At 48.1% G+C, this 19,569-nt stretch overlaps 2 protein-coding genes across 2 annotated transcripts in view; both read left to right on the forward strand.

Annotated features, from left to right (window-relative positions):
* COL15A1 (collagen type XV alpha 1 chain) overlaps positions 1 to 1,411 on the forward strand; it is an 81,784-nt gene extending 80,373 nt beyond the window's left edge. The window contains exon 42 of the mRNA XM_038770329.1: positions 386 to 1,411. Coding sequence (XP_038626257.1) covers positions 386 to 599 — 214 coding nt within the window. The 3' untranslated portion in view covers positions 600 to 1,411. The remainder of the gene's footprint in view (positions 1 to 385) is intronic.
* Positions 1,412 to 9,993: 8,582 nt separating this feature from the next.
* Positions 9,994 to 19,569, forward strand: part of TGFBR1 (transforming growth factor beta receptor 1) — a 31,602-nt gene continuing 22,026 nt past the window's right edge. Inside the window, exon 1 of the mRNA XM_038770421.1 lies at positions 9,994 to 10,070. Within this exon, the coding sequence (XP_038626349.1) occupies positions 9,998 to 10,070 (73 nt within the window). The 5' untranslated portion in view covers positions 9,994 to 9,997. The remainder of the gene's footprint in view (positions 10,071 to 19,569) is intronic.

Genomic DNA, 19,569 nt, shown 5'->3' on the forward strand with positions numbered 1-19,569 from the left:
GAGCCATGCTGCTTCTCTTAATCAATAGAGCCCGGGCCTGGGGAGTCATAAGGTCAAGGGTTCTAATCCCGGCTCCGCCGGTTGCCTGCCGTGAGACCTTAGGCAAGTCACTTCACTTCTCTGTGCCTCAGTTGCCCCATCTGTAAAATGGGGATTGAGACTGCGAGCCCTACAGTGACAGGGACTGTGTCCAACCTGATTTGTGATAATAACAACTGTGGTATTTGTTAAGGGCCTACTATGTGCCGGGCACTGCACCGAGCTCTGGGGTGCATTCAAGCACACTGGGTTAGGACAGTGCCTGGCACATAGTAAACACTTAACAAATGCTGCAATCGTTATTATTACTAATAATAAGGAATGACACCGCACAATTCCTGTCTAGGCCTCAAAAGGTCGCCTGGCACGGCTCCAACCCAAACGGCATCCGACTCGTGGACAACTATTGCGGAGCCTGGAGGACGTCGGACAGCGAGGCGACTGGACAAGCCTCTCCGCTGAGCGCGGGAAAAATTCTGGACCAACAAGCCTACAGCTGCTTGAGCAAACTGATCGTGCTGTGTATCGAAAACAGCTTTATGACCGACATGAGAAAATGACAGCCGCCTCCCGCCCGCGGGACAGTGACAGTTTGAATTTCCTACAAAGTTGACACTGATATTTTATCGTAGGGGTGTAAATATCTGACCTGCATTTTTGTTCATTGCACACTTATAACTAAAATAACCAAAGAAAACGTACCTCAGTACACTCAAAGCTGAAATATTTGGAGAGAAGACGAAAGTCTGATTCCTCCTCTGGTGCTAGACTGTGCGGGAGTTCCTTCAGCATTGTTCAGTGGAAATATCCATCGGTGACTCATGGCTTTTTTTTTGACAGAGTAAGTGCAGACATTAGAACTGTATTCATCCTCCCCTGTCCTCAAGGAAGTCATTTTCTTGTTGTGACTGCCACTGTTGAGTGTCAGATGTTCATCATGTTTTCTTCAAAATAGGTTTAGAAAACGTCTCCCACTCTCTAAGTGAAATGTAAATCATCTTCTCTGTCCCTGATACGCATCTATCACTTATAATTGCTATTGTTCGCCTCCAGAGAAAAGGCTGTTCAAACCAACTCATTAGTATTCTTATGACACACTTGAATGTGTCTCCAACAGCACTACCAGATTGCCATAATATTGTAGCGGGCTCGTCTGGATTTTTATACACTCGGTGTTCAGTTTGACACATGCTTCTGTGCTCTCCTCTAACTGCCACGCTGGAAAAGTTGAGATTCCACCAGATTGTGAACTAGAAACTAGCCTGCAAATTCAGTAATTACTACTTCTGCAGGTTTGGACTCCTGAATGCCAACTCATCAGTTTACAATATCATGGATGGTTAAACTGAGGTGAAAACTTCCACGCCAATGACTCTACTTATAAATGTTTTGATATTACGCGAGTTGTGGAATTTCCTTTTATTTTTTTCCGTCTGAAGGAGAGGGAAAGTAGCTTCCTAATTGACCCTGGGCAAGCTACAGAGGTTGAGGGGGTGTCTTGTTTCACCTCTTCCTCCACCCTGAGGGCTGGTACCCTTTCGTCCCCGACTACCTTAGGCCTCCACCACCCTAGGGGCTTGGCAAACGGGGCAACAGTCATCCCGGCCAAACTTTCAGACCGACATAAACCTCAGGGACCCTACAGGAGGGCCGAGCTGGCCCTGGAGAAGCAGCAAGACTATCTCCTCTCCCCAGGCTCCAAACCCCACCTCCCAGGGTCAGGAGGTTAGGGACTGGGCACAGATTTCCCCCAACAATCACCTCAGCTTTCCCTTCCTATGATCTTCCTGGCACACCTAAATCCAGAGACATCCGCTGTTTCCTTGCTCTCCCCACAAACTTTCTTCCAGACCCTTTTTCCCCCTTTTTTCCTGGGTTTTCTTTGGCACCAAAGGGCTGGCGGTAGGTCATTTACCTCCAGGTCTGAGGACAATCTGAGGGCAAGCCTGTCATTTCCCAGAAAGTGAGGTAGCAGGGAGGCAGGGAAGGGCTGGGAACTTCAGGAGAGTCAGGAAACTCCCTCACTCTGGAGGAAACTCTGAAGGAGAGTTTATCTTCTGCCTCCATTTTCAGACAGATTAGGGTCCTTGGTCCCACTGAATTGCGTGATCAGGAATCTGCAGAGTGGATGTCAGAGACCAACAACCCCCAGGTTCTGTCTCCCTAATGAAGTCTCTAGACCCGGTTGCCTAATACTGAATTTGCAATCGTCGAGATCTGGTTGAGATGGCAGAACACGCATGGGTGGGGACTGAATTTATTTTCCTATTTTAAATGACACCCAGTAAAACGGCACAATTTTTTATACGCTATTTGTTCAGCGCTTACTATGAGCCAGGCGCGGTACTAAGCGCTGGGGTAGATACAAGCTTGTCAGGTTGAACATAGTCACTGCCCGACTTGAGTCTCTCGGTTTTAACCCCCATTTTATGTCTGAGGTTACTGAGGCACAGTGAAGGAACTTGTCCAAGGTCACACAGCAGATAAACGGCAGAGTCAGGATTAGAACCCAGGTCCTTCTGACTCCCAAGCCCGGACTCTATCCGCTAAGCCTTGCTACTTTTATTAATTCTTTATTTGCTCATGAATCAAACTCCTCTAGGCCAGGGATGGATACAAATCCTCTCCTACCCTTTTAAGTGGGAGAAATGGAGAGCAGGGAGGAGGAGTGATGTTGAGCACAGGCCTGTCTCCTTCACTGTATATCCCAAAGTGCTGTTTGGAGGCAGGGGACTGGACCATTTGACCCCTCAGAACCCACTCAGTTCTGGGACTCCAGGATCCTAAGAGGTTTACGTGAAGGTCAGCCGCAAGCCTGGACTTAGGAAAGGGGTAAACCCAGGGAGTTCTGCTGGCTATTAGCCGATCCGGAACAGACCACTTCGGGAAGATGGAATTTCCAAGCTACAGTCAAACTGAGGCATTTCCTCTCTTTGACTTGGCCTCTTCTGAACCTCCCTCAGTCCCGGACATCAGCGGGACAAGAGTCCCAGCTCCTTCCAGTACTCCCTAAGTGGAGGCAGGAAAATGGAAAACCCCTCAAGGGGCCGTAAAAACGTCTTGCAGGCCTTTCTCACGAGAGCTGCGGAAATGGCTGCTCAAGGATGACTAGGTTGCAGACATCCTGGGCCTGGTCAGTTCAGAGTAGTGTAGAACTCAGGGCTTCCAGTCACTCCTGCGACGCCTGCATCCCCACCCCCATCCCAGGTTGGGCAAGGGAGGAGGCAGAAGCTGGAATGCAAGGTCGAGGCCCGTGAGAGACGAGTCCCGCCTGCAAGGAGGACTCGGCCTCGCCCTTTGCCAATGGCCCACCCGCCGGGGCAAGCATTTAATTCAGAAAGTTCTGGAACCCAGGACCAAATCAACGGCAATCCGATGGAGCCCACTGGGCAGGTGCTGGAAGGTACTGACGTGATCTGGGACAGTCAGAGTGACTAACGGAAATTCCTTTGCTTCCGCCCCACCTCTCTTCTCCCTGGTGACTAACTGACTCGGAGCCATACAAGCTAGGGAGCCCTTGGTGAACACGAAACCCTCCACTTACCTCCCCTCCAGAACAAGGTTCGAGAAGCCGGGGGGGCTGGAGGAGGAAAGGGTTGGTGAGAAGGGGGCCCTCTTCTCCATTCCCGATAGCCAAACACAAACATGGAACAGCAAAGCTGGTTGTCTTTTCAAAATGGATCAGGAAAAGTGAGGACTTGGAGTCCCTTTGGAGCTACGGCCTACCCTGAGGGAGTTGGAAAGTCAGCCACTCAGTCAATTGTATTTATTGAGCACTTACTGTGTGCAGAGCACTGTCCTAATCACTTGGGAGAGTACAACGCAACAGGAAACAGACACATTCCCTGCCCATAATCAGTTTACAGTCTAGAGGGGGAGACTGGCATTACTACAAATAAACAAATCACGGGAATGTACAGAGTGTGAGCGAGAGAGGATGTGGGCGGCCGAGGGTCTGGGACTGTGGGTGTTTGTGGCTTCGTGCTTCTGTGACTTAGTTTTCTTGTGGACCTCAGGGTAAATCTGTTTCAGATTGAAAAACCAAGATCTCTGATCCAAGTCTCTGGTTGTCCAGTGCCTGGTCCCTGCAGTAGCAGCACCACCCTCCAAGTGATGAAGCCGCAACAATCTCCTAAAGATGCTCTTTTTTCTCCCCCAAGCCGCTACTATCCACCAGAAGCTCGCTGTGGGCAGGGAATGTGTTGTTTACTGTTACATCGTACTCTCCCAAGTGCTTAGTACAGTACTCCTCACACGGTAAGTGCTCAATTAATTCTATTGACTGACTAGATTTCCACCTCCCATTTTACTACTTTTCCCATACCTCCCTGAGCAAGGGTGTGGGTTTGTCCCATTCTAATGATGGCATTTATTAAACTTTTACTGTGTGCCAAGCACTGTTCTAAGCTCTGAGGAGGTTACAAGGTGATCAGGTTGTCTCATGGGGGGCTCACAGTCTTAATCCCCATTTTACAGATGAGGTGACTGAGGCCCAGAGAAGTCAAGTGACTTGCCCAAAGTCACACAGCTGACGTGGCTGGGATTTGAACCCATGACCTCTGACTTCAAAGCCCGGGCTCTTTCCACTGAGCCACGCTGCTTCTAAACTACTCAATCAATTCTAAGCAATAAATAAGCCTAAATACTTTGCTTTTTAACGACAAATGTTTTCACCGTCCTGACAATCTCACCCTAATAGGTTACACAGAATGTTATAGAGAAGATAAGAGGCTGAAGCAGCTTTGGTTTCAAACCTCTGCCCCAGAATATCATGTTTCGGGCTTTAAAACCGTTTCCCAAACAAAACAGCAGAGGTGATTCCCTCACCCTTGACATTTCGAGGGATTTAAAGCCCACTCGTTGATATTTGCACCTCAATCAATACATCCTACTGCGTGATCACTCATTCAGCTGTTAAACTGCAACAATGGCGGAAGTCCAGAAAGCAGCGGCTGCCTCGCGTTAACCTAGAAAACCAAGAATGAAAGAGGAGCTGAATTCATTACATTCCTTTAGAGACCACATCCGATAACTCCCGTACCGTAAGCCATTCGGAGGCTTAAAGCCTTATCTGCGTTATATTGGCGAGATTCCCGATTTTGCCAGTGGTTTTCGCCTCCCAACCTTCACGCCTTCCCCATTTCTTAGGGAGGAGGAAGGCAGAGGAGAGGAATGTTAGTTGCTGGGCTTGACTTCTGCTTTTGTTTCTCTTCCACATTGTTACGATTCAGGAAGTAACATCTTTGTTGCCGAAGTCCCTACAGTGCATCTGATCAGCACCAACTCCTCACATGCTGGATTACACCATTTCCTCCTCTTACTTGACTCGGTTTCTCCTATCCATTCAGAAGGGCATGACTTCCTCCTCACCATTCTTTCACTGTACACATAAGGCTCTAGACTGTATGCTCACTGTGGGCAGAGAATGGGTCTGTTATAGTGTTTTACTGTACTCTCCCAAGCACTTAGTACAGTGCTCTGCACATGGTAAACGCTCATTAAAAACGATTTACTAACTGGCTTCACCCATCCCCACAGCATTCCTACTTTCCTACCTTTTCCTTCCTTCTATAATGAGCCTATAATTCCACAGGACTCCAGTCTAACCAGTGGCCATGGTTTACACATGCATATATGAGAAGCAGCATGGCCTACTGGATAGAGCAAGGGCCTGGGCGTCGGAAGGTCATGGGTTCTAATCTTGCTTCCGCAGACTGTCTGCTGTGTGACCTTAGGCAAGTCACTTCGCTTCTCCAGGCCTCACTCAGTTCCCTCATCTGTAAAATGGGGATTAGGACCGTGAGCCCCACGTGGGACAGGGACTGTGTCCAACCCGATTTGCTTGTATCTACCCCAGCGCTCGGAACAGTGCCTGGTACATAGTAAGTGTTTAACAAACACCAAAATTATTATTATCATTATTATTAGAAGCAAAGTCCAAGAGCAGGCCCTTCTTCCATCAGACCCATGTTCCATCCCACCCAGCAACTGAACTCCAACGACAGTACCAGTGACATAAAGGAAGCCACGGGGTCACTCGGTCTCATGATTTGGGATTGAGATTGGGATTTTGATGATTTGGGATTCTACTTAACATGCCTAAATTTTCCCTTCTCCCTCCCATCATTTTTTAATGGTATTTTAATAATAATATTAAAGACTAGACTAGACTTCTAGACTGTGAGTGCACTCTTCTAGACTGTTAGCCCACTGTTGGGTAGGGACCATCTCTATATGTTGCCAACTTGTACTTCCCAAGCACTTAGTACAGTGCTCTGCAGACAGTAAGCACTCAAAAAATACGATTGAATGAATGAAAGGATAATAATAATAATAATAATCGTGGTGTTTGTTAAGCGCTTATTATGTGCCAGGAACTATACTAAGTGCTGGGGTAATTACAAGATAATGGGGTTGGTCACTGTCCCTTTATTAACAACAATAATAATAATTATAATGGTATCAGTTATAAGCAAATTGGGTTGGACACAGTCGCTGTCCCACATGGGGCTCACAGTCTCAATCCCCATTTTACAGATGAGGTAACTGAGGCCCAGAGAAGTGAAGTGACTTGTCCAAGGTCACACAGCAGACAATCGGAGGAGCTGGGAGTAGAACTCTGGTCCTCTGAATCCCTGGCCTGTGCTCTTTCCAGAAAGCCACGCTGCCTCATCGCAAACTTTCTCTGTAGTAATCATTTTGGCCCATTCACCCATTTGTTTATCCAATGTGCTTATACTCTGTGCTTGCCCAACTTTCTGTGATCATGAATTCCATGTTTATCCCTGACTGTGTGAATATTTCCTAATGTTTGATTTGAAACTTTCACTTTCAATCTTTAACGGATGCTCGCTCATCCTTCCGATAGAGAATCTGATGAACAAGGTTGCCATCGGCCCTGACCGTACCCTTCATGGCTTTGCAGATTTCCAGCTTCTCACCCCTCGGTCTTCATCTTCAAGCCTGAAAATTGCTAATCTTTGTCATTTGGCCTCATTTGGACGTTTCTCCATCTCCCCCTCTCCCCACCATCATTTTGGTTCCTTTCTTGGTAATCTCTCCACTCTTATTGAATGATAATAATAATAATAACTGTGGTATTTGTTAAGTGCTATGTGCCAGGCTGAGGGAAGTGCAAGATAATCAAGTTGGACACAGTCCCTGTCCCACTTAGGGCTCCAGGTCTAAGGGGGAAGAGAATAGGACATGAATCTCCGTGTTTCAAATGAAAAAAACTGAGCAGTTAAGTGATTTGCTCAACTTCACCCAGCAGGCAATTGGCAGAGATGGGATTAGAACCCAGGTCATCTGATTCCCAACCCCAGGCCCTGTCTGCATCCATGGAGATTTCCCTGCCCATTCCTTTTTTTCATACCATTTAGGGAGATGCTAAACAGAACTGGCCCAGCATTCATCCATGGGGTTTCCCACTATTTATGCTACTCCATCATTGGAAGGGGGCATTTATAACTACGCCCTGTCATCTCTCTTTTACCCCTAATTTAGCATGCCAGAAGGTGGATTTGATCAGGGTATACAAAATTGTGTTGTCCTGCAATGGTGCATGAGTTGCCATTCATTCATCAATCGTATTTATTGAACACTTACTGTGCGCATTGAGAGGCACCCATGAATCTCCACCTCCTCTAGAGTACAAGCTCATTATGGAAGGGGGACATGTCTGCCAATTCTTCTGTATTGCACTCCCCCAAGCACTTAGTACAGTTCTCTGCACATGGTAAGCGCTCAATAAATACCATTCTTTGATTGATTGATTCAAGCCCTTCTGACAGCTCCACCCCCACATTCTCTCAACATGCTGGGATCACTTGGGCAACGCCTCTCTCCCTTCCCTGGAATAGATGTTATTATTATATTATTAGCACTTAGAACAGTGCTTTGCACATAGGAAGCACTTAATAAATGCCATTATTTCAAATAATAATAATAATTGTGGTATTTATTAAATGCTTACTATGCGCTGGGCATTGTACTAAGCACTGGGGTGGATACAAGCAAATTGGTTGCATAGTAAGTGCTTAACAAATGCCATTATTAGGAAGGAAGGAAGGAAGAAAGGAGCGTGGAAAGGAAAGAAGAAAGGAGGGAAGGAAGGAAGGAAGGAAGGAAGGAGGGAGGGAGGGAGGAAGGAAGGAAGGAAGGAAGGAAGGAAGGAAGGAAGGAAGGAAGGAAGGAAGGAAAGAAGGAAGAAAGGAAGGAAGGAAGGAAGGAAGGAAGGAAGGAAGGAAGGGAGGGAGGGAGGGAGGAAGGAAGGAAGGAAGGAAGGAAGGAAGGAAGGAAGGAAGGAACTGTGTACTCTGCACACAGTAAGTGCTCAATAAACACGATTGAATGAATGAATGAATCCCCCCACCTTACTCCTTCCCCTCCCCACAGCACCTGTATATATGTATATATGTTTTGACATATTTATTACTTGATTTATTTTACTTGTACGTATTTATTTTATTTTATTTTTAATGGCATTTATTAAGCGCTTACTATGTGCAGAGCATCATCAATCATCAATCGTATTTATTGAGCGCTTACTATGTGCAGAGCACTGTACTAAGCGCTTGGGAAGTACAAATTGGCAATATAGAGACAGTCCCTACCCAACAGTGGGCTCACAGTCTAAAAGAGCACTGTTCTAAGCGCTGGGGAATTTACAAGGTGATCAGGTTGTCCCACGTGGGGCTCACAGTCTTCATCCCCATTTTCCAGATGAGGGAACTGAGGCCCAGGGAAGTTAAGTGACTGGCCCAAAGTCACACATTTTGTTCATATGGTTTGTTTCGTCATCCGTCTCCTCCTTCTAGACTGTGAGCCCGCTTTTGGGTTGGGACCATCTGTAGATGTTGCCACCTTGTACTTCCCAAGCGCTTAGTCCAGTGCTCTGCAGACAGTGAGTGCTCAATAAATACGATTGAATGAATGAATGAATCCCCCCGCCTTTCTCCTTCCCCTCCCCACAGCACCTGTATATATGTATATGTGTTTTGACATATTTATTACTCTATCTATTTTACTTGTACATATTTATTTTATTTATTTTACTTTGTTAATATGGTTTGTTTTGTCATCTGTCTCCTCCTTCTAGACTGTGAGCCCACTGTTGGGTAGGGACCGTCTCTAGATGTTGCCAACTTGGACTTCCCAAGCGCTTAGTCCAGTGCTCTGCACACAGTAAGTGCTCAGTAAATATGATTGAATGAATCCCCCCCGCCTTACTCCTTCCCCTCCCCACAGCACCTGTATATATGTATGTGTTTTGACATATTTATCACTCCATTCATTTTACTTGTACATATTTATTTATTTTATTTTTTTAATGGCATTTCTTAAGCGCTTACTATGTGCAGAGCGCTGTTCTAAGCGCTGGGGAATTTACAAGGTGATCAGGTTTGTCCCACGTGGGGCTCACAGTCTTCATCCCCATTTTCCAGATGAGGGAACTGAGGCCCAGAGAAGTGAAGCGACTGGCCCAAAGTCACACATTTTGTTCATATGGTTTGTTTTGTCATCCGTCTCCTCCTTCTAGACTGTGAGCCCGCTTTTGGGTAGCTAAGCGCTTAGTACAGTGCTCTGCACACAGTGAGCGCTCAATAAATACGATTGATTGACGGCTCGATTCGAAGCCGCTCCGCCCCTCCCCCTTCGCCTCAGCGCCGCGCGCGCGCGCCCTCCTCAACTCCGCGGCCTCTGATTGGCCGCAGCCGCCCGGCCGGCCGGGCTCGCGCCCCCTTGTTGTCCGGCCCCGCCCTCGGCCGGAGGGGGCGGGGCCCGCGCGCGCGGCTTCCAGCCAATGGGGGCGCGTCCCCGAGCGCGCCTCAGCCAATGGGGGCGCGCCCTGGGCCGGGCTATAAAAGGGCGCGGCCGCGGCGGCCCGGCCAGTCTCGCGCTCGGGGGGCCTGCGAAGGGGGCGGTCGGGCCCGGCCCCAACCGGTCCGAACCGGCCATGGAGCGGGCGGCCCCCTCAGCCGCCTACCGGATGTGCCTCCTCATGGCGGCCCTGGCGACGGGGGCGGAGGGTGAGTGACGGCCTGACCGACTGAAGAGAACAACAACAACAATAATAACGATGGCATTTCTTAAGCGCTTACTCTGTGCCAAGCACTGTTCTAACCGCTGGGGAGGCTACAAGGTGATCAGGTTGTCCCCCTAAAAAGGGGGGGGGGGTGTCACAGTCTTCCCCCCCCCATTTTCCAGCTGAGGCCCCGGAGAAGTGAAGTGACTCGCCCAAAGTCTGACAGGTGGAGGGGGCAGGATTAGAACCCACGGCCCCTGGCTCCAAAGCCCGGGCTCTTTCCGCTAGGCCACGCTGCTTGGCCAAGGGAGAAGGGTCGGTCCTTTCTCCAACATGGCGCGGGGGGCGGGGGCGGCCAAACCAGGCCCGCCCCCCACTCAAGCCCCTTTGACACCTGTCTCCATGTTTTGTTTTGTTGTCCGTCTCCCCCTTCTAGACTGGGAGCCCCTTGTTGGGTAGGGACCGTCCCTATATGTTGCCAACTTGGACTTCCCAAGCGCTTAGTACAGTGCTCAGCACACAGCAAGCGCTCATTAGATACGAATGAATGAATGAATGGTTGTCCGTCTCCCCCTTCTAGACTGTGAGCCCGTTGTTGGGGAGGAACCAGCTCTATCTGTTGCCAACTTGGACTTCCCAAGCGTTTAGTACAGTGCTCAGCACACAGCAAGCGCTCATTAGATACGAATGAATGAATGAATGGTTGTCCGTCTCCCCCTTCTAGACTGGGAGCCCGTTGTTGGGGAGGAACCAGCTCTATCTGTTGCCAACTTGGACTTCCCAAGCGTTTAGTACAGTGCTCAGCACACAGCAAGCGCTCATTAGATACGAATGAATGAATGAATGGTTGTCCGTCTCCCCCTTCTAGACTGGGAGCCCGTTGTTGGGGAGGAACCAGCTCTATCTGTTGCCAACTTGGACTTCCCAAGCGCTTAGTACAGTGCTCTGCGCACAGCAAGCGCTCAATAAATACGATTGAGTGAATGAGTTGTTGTCTGTTTCCCCCTTCTAGATTGGGAGCCCGTTGTTGGGGAGGAACCAGCTCTATCTGTTGCCAATTTGTACTTCCCAAGCGTTTAGTCCAGTGCTCTGCACACAGCAAGCGCTCAATAAATGCGATTGAATGGATGAGTGAATTGTCTGTCTCCCCCTTCTAGACTGGGAGCCCGTTGTTGGGAAGGAACCAGCTCTATATGTTGCCAATTTGTACTTCCCAAGCGCTTAGTACAGTGCTTTGCACACAGTAAGCACTCAATAAATACGATTGAATGAATGAATGGTTGTCCGTCTCCCCCTTCTAGACCGTGATCCCATTGTTGGGGAGGAACCAGCTCTATATGTTGCCAATTTGTACTTCCCAAGCACTTAGTACAGTGCTCTGCACACAGTAAGCGCTCAATAAATACGATTGAATGAATTGCTGTCTGTTTCCCCCTTCTAGACTGGTAGCCCGTTGTTGGGGAGGAACCAGCCCTATCTGTTGCCAATTGTTGTCTGTCTCCCCCTTCTAGACCGTGAACCCATTGTTGGGGAGGAACCATCTCTATATGTTGCCAATTTGTACTTCCCAAGCGCTTAGTACAGTTCTCTCCCCACAGGAAGCGGTCCATAAATACGGTGGAATGACTGAATGACCGGGGGGAGGGCGGGGCCCACATGCCCTCCTTACCATTCACTTATTCATCCCTTCGTATTTATTGAGTGCCTCCTGTGTGCACAGCACTGCACTAATCATAATAATAATAATAATGGCATTCGTTAAGCGCTTGCTATGTGCCAAGCACTGTTCTAAGCGCTGGGGAGATTGCAGGGAGATCAGGTTGTCCCATGGGGGCTCACAGTCTTCATCCAGTACCATTCAAAACAAAAAAATGAGAAAAATATCTGAAATAGAAAATGGGGAAATGAAAAGTTTTTCTACTCCGTGTAAAAAAATCAGAATTTTTTTATTGTCCCAAAAGAAAGCCAAAACAGTGTCGGTATGTATTGAACATCTACTGGGTGCAGAGCATTCTGCTAGACATTTGGACTATTATTGTTGTTGTTGTTGTTGTTGTTAGGGCTTCATCCCCATTTTCCAGATGAGGGAAGTGAGGCCCAGAGAAGGAAAGTGACTTGTCCAAAGTCACCCAGCTGACAATTAGCGGAGCCGGGATTAGAACCCATGACCTCTGACTCCCAAGCCCGGCCTCTTTCCACTGAGCCACCGTGTGCAGAGCGCTGGGCTAAGCGCTTGGGAAGTACAAGTTGGCAATATATAGAGACACTCCCTACCCAACAACGGGTTCACAGTCTAGAAGGGGGAGACACAACAAAACAAGGAGACAGGTGTCAACTTGGGGTTCCCCATTTCATTCATTCATTCCATCATATTTATTGTACTTCCCAAGCGCTCAGTACAGTGCTCTGCGCACAGTAAGCACTCAATAAATACGATTGATTGATTTATTGGGCGCTTACTGTGTGCAGAGCACTGGACTAAGTGCTTGGAAAGTACAATTAGGCAACAGAGACAATCCCTGCCCACAGCGGGCTCACAGTCTAGAAGGGGAGAGACAGACAGTAAAACAAAAGCAGTAGGCAGGTGTCAACTTGGGGTTCCCCATTTCATTCATTCATTTATTCCATTGTATTTGTTGAGCGCTTACTATGTGTTGTTCTAAGCACTGTTCTAAGTGCTGTTGGGATACAAGGTCATTAGGTTGTCCCATGTGGGGCTCACGGTCTTCGTCCCCATTTTACGGGTGAGGGAACTGAGGCACAGAGAATAATAATAATAATTATGGTATTTGTTAATCGCTTACTGTGTGCCAGGCACTCTGCTAAGTATTGGGATCGATTCAGGAAAATCAGCCCCTGTCCCACTCTTAATCCCCATTTTACAGATGGGGTAACTGAGGCACAGGGAAGTTGTCTTGCCCAAGGCCACACAGCAAACAGGTGGCAGAGTCGGGATTAGAACCCATGACCTCGTGACGCCCGGGCTTTAGCCACTACACCATGCTGCATGCATCCGGCGGGAAAAAACAGGCGAGTGTCTCCCCGAGCAGCAGGCCTGAGAGCCCCCCGAATCAGGGGACCAACTTGTACTTCCCAAGCGCTTAGTACAGTGCTGTGCACACGGTAAGCGCTCAATAAATACAATTGATTGATTGATCCGGCCTGCTTCGACGGACCCAAGTGTCCGGTGATCAGGACCAGGGGTCTGCCCCTTTCTTGGCTCACGCCCCGCAGCACCTGAGAGAGGAAATGGGCACGGACAGGGGTTTTCGAAAATCAGGGTGGGTGGGAAGAGTAAAAAAAATACGGTTTTGCAAAGCACGGTAACTGGGTGGGCATTTTGAAAATGAGAATTGCGTGAACACATTTCTAATGCTGAAGTTGGGGACCTTTAATCCCATAAAAACAATCCTCCAGGTCCGGAATTGGCCAATCTCGTGAATGATGGTCTTAAGGCGGTGATGAATGGCCAGCTTTTCTGTCAGCTCTTTTAGGAATGATTAGCTTGATTTTTGTTTGCCACCGATTTGTCCGGTTTGCGTCGAGTGGGTGATAACAACCGTTCTCAACGCTGTCCTATTGTCATCTGCCTCCAAGGGCGTCGTCTGAGGGAGTTGGAGAGAGGAAAAGTGGGGTGTAGGGTCCTTGTATAAAGTGTCCCTGTCTCTTCCCCCACCCCCCCGCCATACTACAGTAGTGGATCTTAAAACTCCATACTGCCTAAAATATTTAGGAAATTGCATCTTGCACCACTTGTGGATTAGCTCCAAAGCTATATGGCCTTGTGGAAAGAGCATGGGCTGGGAGTCAGAGGACCTGAGTTCTAATCCTGAATCTGCCACTTGCCCTGCAGCGTGCCCTTGGGCAACTCACTTCTTTTTTGCCTCAATTTCATCTTCTGTAAAATGGGGATTCAGTACCTCGTCTCCCTCCTACTTAGACTGTGAGCCCCATTTGAGGCAGGGACTGTGTCCAATCTGCAGATACCGTATTTAAACCGGTGCTTAATAATGTGTGCCAGTCCATCCATGGTATTCAGTGGGCCCTTATGATGTGCAGAGCACCGTACTAAGCCCTTGGGAAAGTACAATACAAAGGAGTTGGTAGACACTGTTCCAGCTCATAAGGACCTTACATCTAGAAAGGGAGACAGATATTAAAATAAATTTCCAATAGGAGATTTGCTCCATTTCCCTCAACACCCACCCCCATCCTCAGATCAGTTGCCTGCAGCAGCGGAATCTGTAGTTAGATGTCATCTCCAACGCAATAAAACTTTAAACTTAAACCCTGAATGCCCAAGTTGGGAAACAGAGAAAACTTCACCAATCTTTTTTGCAGTCTGTCCAACCTAAAATTTGCATAGGAATCATTTCGAAAACTAAACCCTCGGGTATATTGGAATACTTTCGCTATTCTAAACTTATCAACTATCTGACTGTACTCTTGATGTAATAGAGTTGCCCTTTGTATTAGAAGATGCTGTCATTCACGGTGAAGTTCAGCTGAAAAGGCCGACCCGGGACCCCCAGCCCCGACCCCATTGCTTGCATACAAAAAGACCATCGCCTTGGTGTGTTGTCGTGCTTGGCGTTGGCAGCGTTTCCTTACGAAGCCGTTGTTTGAAGAAAACCACTCCCTTCATGGTGACGGTATGCCGTACTGGACCATCCTCAGCCCACTGACTCGTGGTTTTCCCTCTGAGCTTCGTTTTACCGTGTCCAAAAAGACGGTTTCCACAGCCCTCGTGGCCGTCGGTTTCCCAGTTTCAGTTCTACGGCCAGCGGAAGGGGATTTTTGATGTCCAGATGCTTAAAGGAAAGAGGATGATGGTTTTCAAGAAACCCTGCCTGCAGTTGAGATGAACCCAAACAAGTTGTTGGGGGAATTCCAGTCAGCCACATAGGATGGTGGGTCCTAGCTCAAAAGCTCTCACATTGAATCAGTCAGTGGTGTTTACTGGGGGTTTATTATGTGCAGAGCGCTGTACTAAGCGCCGTCAGTCATATTTATTGAGTGCTTACTGATTGTAGTATTTACTGAGTGCTTTCTGTGTGTAGAGTACTGGTACTAAGCGCTTGGAAGAGTACAAAATAATAATCAGACACATTCCCTGCCCACAAGGAGCTTACAGTCTAGAGAATATAATATGACAGAAATGTTTAGGACCCCCAGTCCCTCTCCTACTGCTACATCAAGATAGCTGGGAAACTCTGGGCTCCTCCCCCGAACCTTTGAAGGGTCTCCTGGGGCTCTCCGAGCCAGAAGGATTCCCCATTTAGGGCTAGGACTCCCAGTGACCTGGTATCCCCGGTCCAATCCTTCCTCCTCCATCCCCTCCCCACCCCGGCTCCTTGAGGCAGGCCCGAGCTTGGCCCGGCTCTAACAACCGTGCCCTGGCAGTCCCCGAAGACGTCCTCATCGTGAACCCTGTCCTCTCTCAGCTTAGTCAGCTTCCGGTGTGGTGCAATTTGTCGTCGGAGGGATCAAGACTGTACAAAACTGCACATCCACGGGCACGCTCCAGGCTCAGTGTCTGCCCCCGTGTTATTCCTGGCGACCGACAAGGCAGTCGCCACCACTAGAGCTCGAGCCGATCCTTTAGGGCAGAGACTCAGAGCCTTTAAGGAAGGTCCAGGTGCCCCTGGGTCCCTGGCTTGGGTCTGGATCAGCCTCATCTGAGCCTTGATAAGGAGATTGGGTGATGAACTTGAGCACCTAAAGTCTCCTGGCTGCCCCCCGTGAGACTCGGTAATGCGCAAGGGGGAGAAGCGAAAGGGCGGCACGATCCCGGGCTCACCCCCAGTTTGGGGTGGACAAGGGGAGTCCTTTGGGTCCCTGGGCTGGGCCAAGGCCACATCCTGCCCCCTGAAAGAGCAGCATCAGGAAGGCGGGCTGGCTTCCCCCCACACCCATCTCCTGGGGGACGCTTTGTAGTCACTTGGGTCAGAAACGATTCCCGCATGCGTTTCGAACCCGCTGTCCTCCTGCTTTGTCGTCACTGGTGGTCAAGATGAGAGGGCGCCGTTGGTGCTGGGTGAACCCCTGCCCGTCGAATAAGTTCTCAGTTAGACCTGTCGGTCAGTCATATTTATAATAATAATAATAATGGCATTTGTTGAGCGCTTACTATGTGCGAAGCACTGTTCTATGTGCTGAAAACATAATGACATTGATGGTATTTAAGTGCTTACTATGTGCCAAGCACGGTTCTAAGCCTTGGGATAGACACAAGATAATCAGGTTGTCCCACTTGGGGCTCACAGATTTATTCCCCATTTTATTTATTGAGCGCTTACCGTGTGCAAAGCACTATACTAAATGCTTGGGAGAGTACAGTGTAACAGACACATTCTCTGCCCACAGTGAACTTACAGTCTAGAGGACTACCAGAACTCTGTGTTTTAGTTTCGTTGGAGGGAATTTCTTTTGACACTGGGAGCTTGTTGGGATACAGCGCGGTGCAATTTTCTTTGTTTAGTTTTTCCTGTTTCGTAGTTGGTTTGCATCACAGAAAAACGGGGAGACCACTGGAAGAGAGGAAGAAAGAGCTTCCTTTCAGACTTTTTTTTTGAAGATATTTGTTAAGTGCTTACTACCTGCCAGGTAGTGTACTAAGCGCTATTGTAGATACAAGATATTCAAGTTGGACCCAATCCATGTCCTACATGGGGCTCACAGTCTTCATCCCCATTTTACAGATGAGAAGCAGCATGGCTCAGAGGAAAGAGCCCGGGCTTTGGAGTCAGAGGTCATAGGTTCAAATCCCGGCTCCGCCAACTGTCAGCTGTGTGACTTCGGGCAAGTTACTTCACTTCTCTGGGCCTGTTACCTCATCTGTAAAATAGGGATTAAAACTGTGAGCCCCCCATGGGACAACGTGATCACCATGTAACCTCCCCAGCGCTTAGAACAGTGCTTTCCACATAGTAAGCACTTAACAAATACCAACATCATCATCATGAGGTAACTGAGGCGAAGTGAAGTGACTTTCCCAAGGTCCAAACAGCAGACACGTGGCAGAAGCAGGATTAGAACCCAGGTCCTTCTGACTCCCAGCCTGAGCTCTAACCATTAGCCCACCGTTGCTTCTCAGGCCTTCCCAGAGCAGAGTAGATGTGGCGCTTCGTTACTATTTGAGCGTTTACTGAGTACAGAGTATTTTCCAGGCACTTAGAAGCGTGCAGTAGAATTCAAAAGACACAGCCCCTGATCTCCAAGTGCATTCAAGTCTTATTGGAAGCAAAGCTAAGTTTCATAAATACAGGAGGTAAAATGAGAAAGGGCAAAGATACAAATGATGAAACCAAAAGTAGACAATTAGTTGAACAGATACACAGACATTTCTGCCAGATGGCGGTGTTTTAGAGTCTGCTGTGGATAGAATGTGATAGAATAGAGAACCATACGGACAGTAACATGACTGAAAATGGTTTTAACATACATAAGCCAGCTGTCATCGGAAAGCAGCGTGGCTCAGTGGAAAGAGCACGGGCTTTGGAGTCAGAGGACATGGGTTCAAACCCCAGCTCCGCCACTTGTCATCTGTGTGACTTTGGGCAAGTCACTTAACTTCTGTGTGCCTCAGTTCCCTCATCTGTAAACTGGGGATTAAGACTGTGAGCCCCACGTGGGACAACCTGATCATCTTGTAACCTCCCTAGTGCTTAGAACAGTGCTTTGCACATAGTAAGCGCTTAATAAATGCCATTATTATTATTATTATTATGGATTCAAATCACCTGCTCCGCCAATCAATCAATCGTATTTATTGAGCACTTACTGTGTGCAGAGCACTGAACTAAGCGCTTGGGAAGTACACGTTGGCAACATATAGAGACAGTCCCTACCCAACAGTGGGCTCACAGTCTCATTGTCAGCTGTGTGACTTTGGGCAAGTCACTTAACTTCTCTGTGCCTGTTACCTCATCTGTAAAATGGGGATTAAGACTGTGAGCCCCCCGTGGGACAACCTGACCACCTTGTAACCTCCCCAGCGCTTAGAACAGTGCTTTGCACATAGTAAGCGCTTAATAAATGCCATCATCATTATTACCTTCTAAAGCCAGTTTCAAGCAAATTGGCAGGATCTCGGGCCAGTGCTGTTGTCAGTAGCCCATTAGTATTGAGGCAGGAACCAGTAGCAACTATTTAAACTTGAACGTTTATTGGAAACTGACGCTTAAGTAGTTGTAAGTTGGTTGCCCGTGAAGTACTAGGGACTTACCAATAACATTCAGACAGGTCAAACTGCTTGAGACAAGTTTCAGAAGGTGTTTTGGACTTCCACGGTGACAGAAGCGGTGTGCTATTTCAGTTGTTTTTGAACTTTCTTGCCCCAAATCCCTTATTTACCACTGGAGTGATGAGTCAGATGACATGATTGCATTTTTTTTTAATAGGAAGGTTTTTAAGAATGCAGCAACCAAGTTGTGAAAGGAATGTGTTTACAAATGAGGGGAGAGGATGGGAAATAGGATGCAATGACAAGGAAGGGGGGAATTGGCTAGGGAATGCTTCCTGGAGGCGGTTTTTGAGGGGAGGGCTGAGAAGCAGTGTGTTCGGGTGGATAGAGCACAAGCCTAGGAGGCAGAAAGACCCGAGTTCTCATCCCAGATTCATTGCTTATCTGCTGTGTGTTCTTGGCCAAGTCAGTTGACTTATCTGGGCCTCAGTTATCTCATCTGTAAAATGGGGGTTAAGAATGTGAGTCGTATGTGGGGACGGGGACTGCTTCCAACCTGATTATCTTGTATCTACCCTAGCTCTTTGTACAGTGTCTGGCACCTAGCATTTATGTGTGTGTTTGTGTGGGTATACATGGCTATAGTAGGGAGAGGCATTGTTTGTTAGATTTGAAGGAAGTGGTTCTAAACAGGGGTGTTCTGTGGACAAGCTGGAGAATAAAGGGCAAAGTGTGATAATGATGGTGATATTTGTTAATTACTTGTCACGTGCCAAGCAGGTAGATACAAGATAAGGAGGTTGGCCATAGCTCCTGCCCCACATGGGGTTCACAGTCATAGGAGGGTATAGAATTCCCATTTTACGAATGAGGGAACAGAGGTTCCGAGAAGTTGTAATTTGCCCAAGGACACACAGCAGAAAAGTGGCAGAGCCAGGCCTAGAACCCATGTCCTCTGATGCCCAGTCGCTTTCCACTAGGCCATGCTGCTTCTCGGATTCTGGAGCTCAGACACAACAGTATTCAGTTGTATTTATAGGGCACTTGCTGTGTGCAGAGCACTGTACTAAGCGCTTGGGAGAGTACAATACAGCAATAGACAGACACATTCCCCACCAAATCTTCTGTAGCTTCCCTCATGCCTTGCCTCTGGTGGCTTGGTTAGGCCCTGTGGATAAACCGATCAATCAGTGGTGTTTCTTGAGTGCATAATAAGTGCAGAGCATCGTTCTAAACACTTGGGAGAGTACAATGCAAGAGAATCAGCAGACATGTTCCCTGCCCATGGCACGCTTACAGTTTAGAGGGGGAGCGAATA

This window comes from Tachyglossus aculeatus, chromosome X3, assembly GCF_015852505.1.
Source record: "Tachyglossus aculeatus isolate mTacAcu1 chromosome X3, mTacAcu1.pri, whole genome shotgun sequence".
Classification (NCBI taxonomy): domain Eukaryota; kingdom Metazoa; phylum Chordata; class Mammalia; order Monotremata; family Tachyglossidae; genus Tachyglossus; species Tachyglossus aculeatus.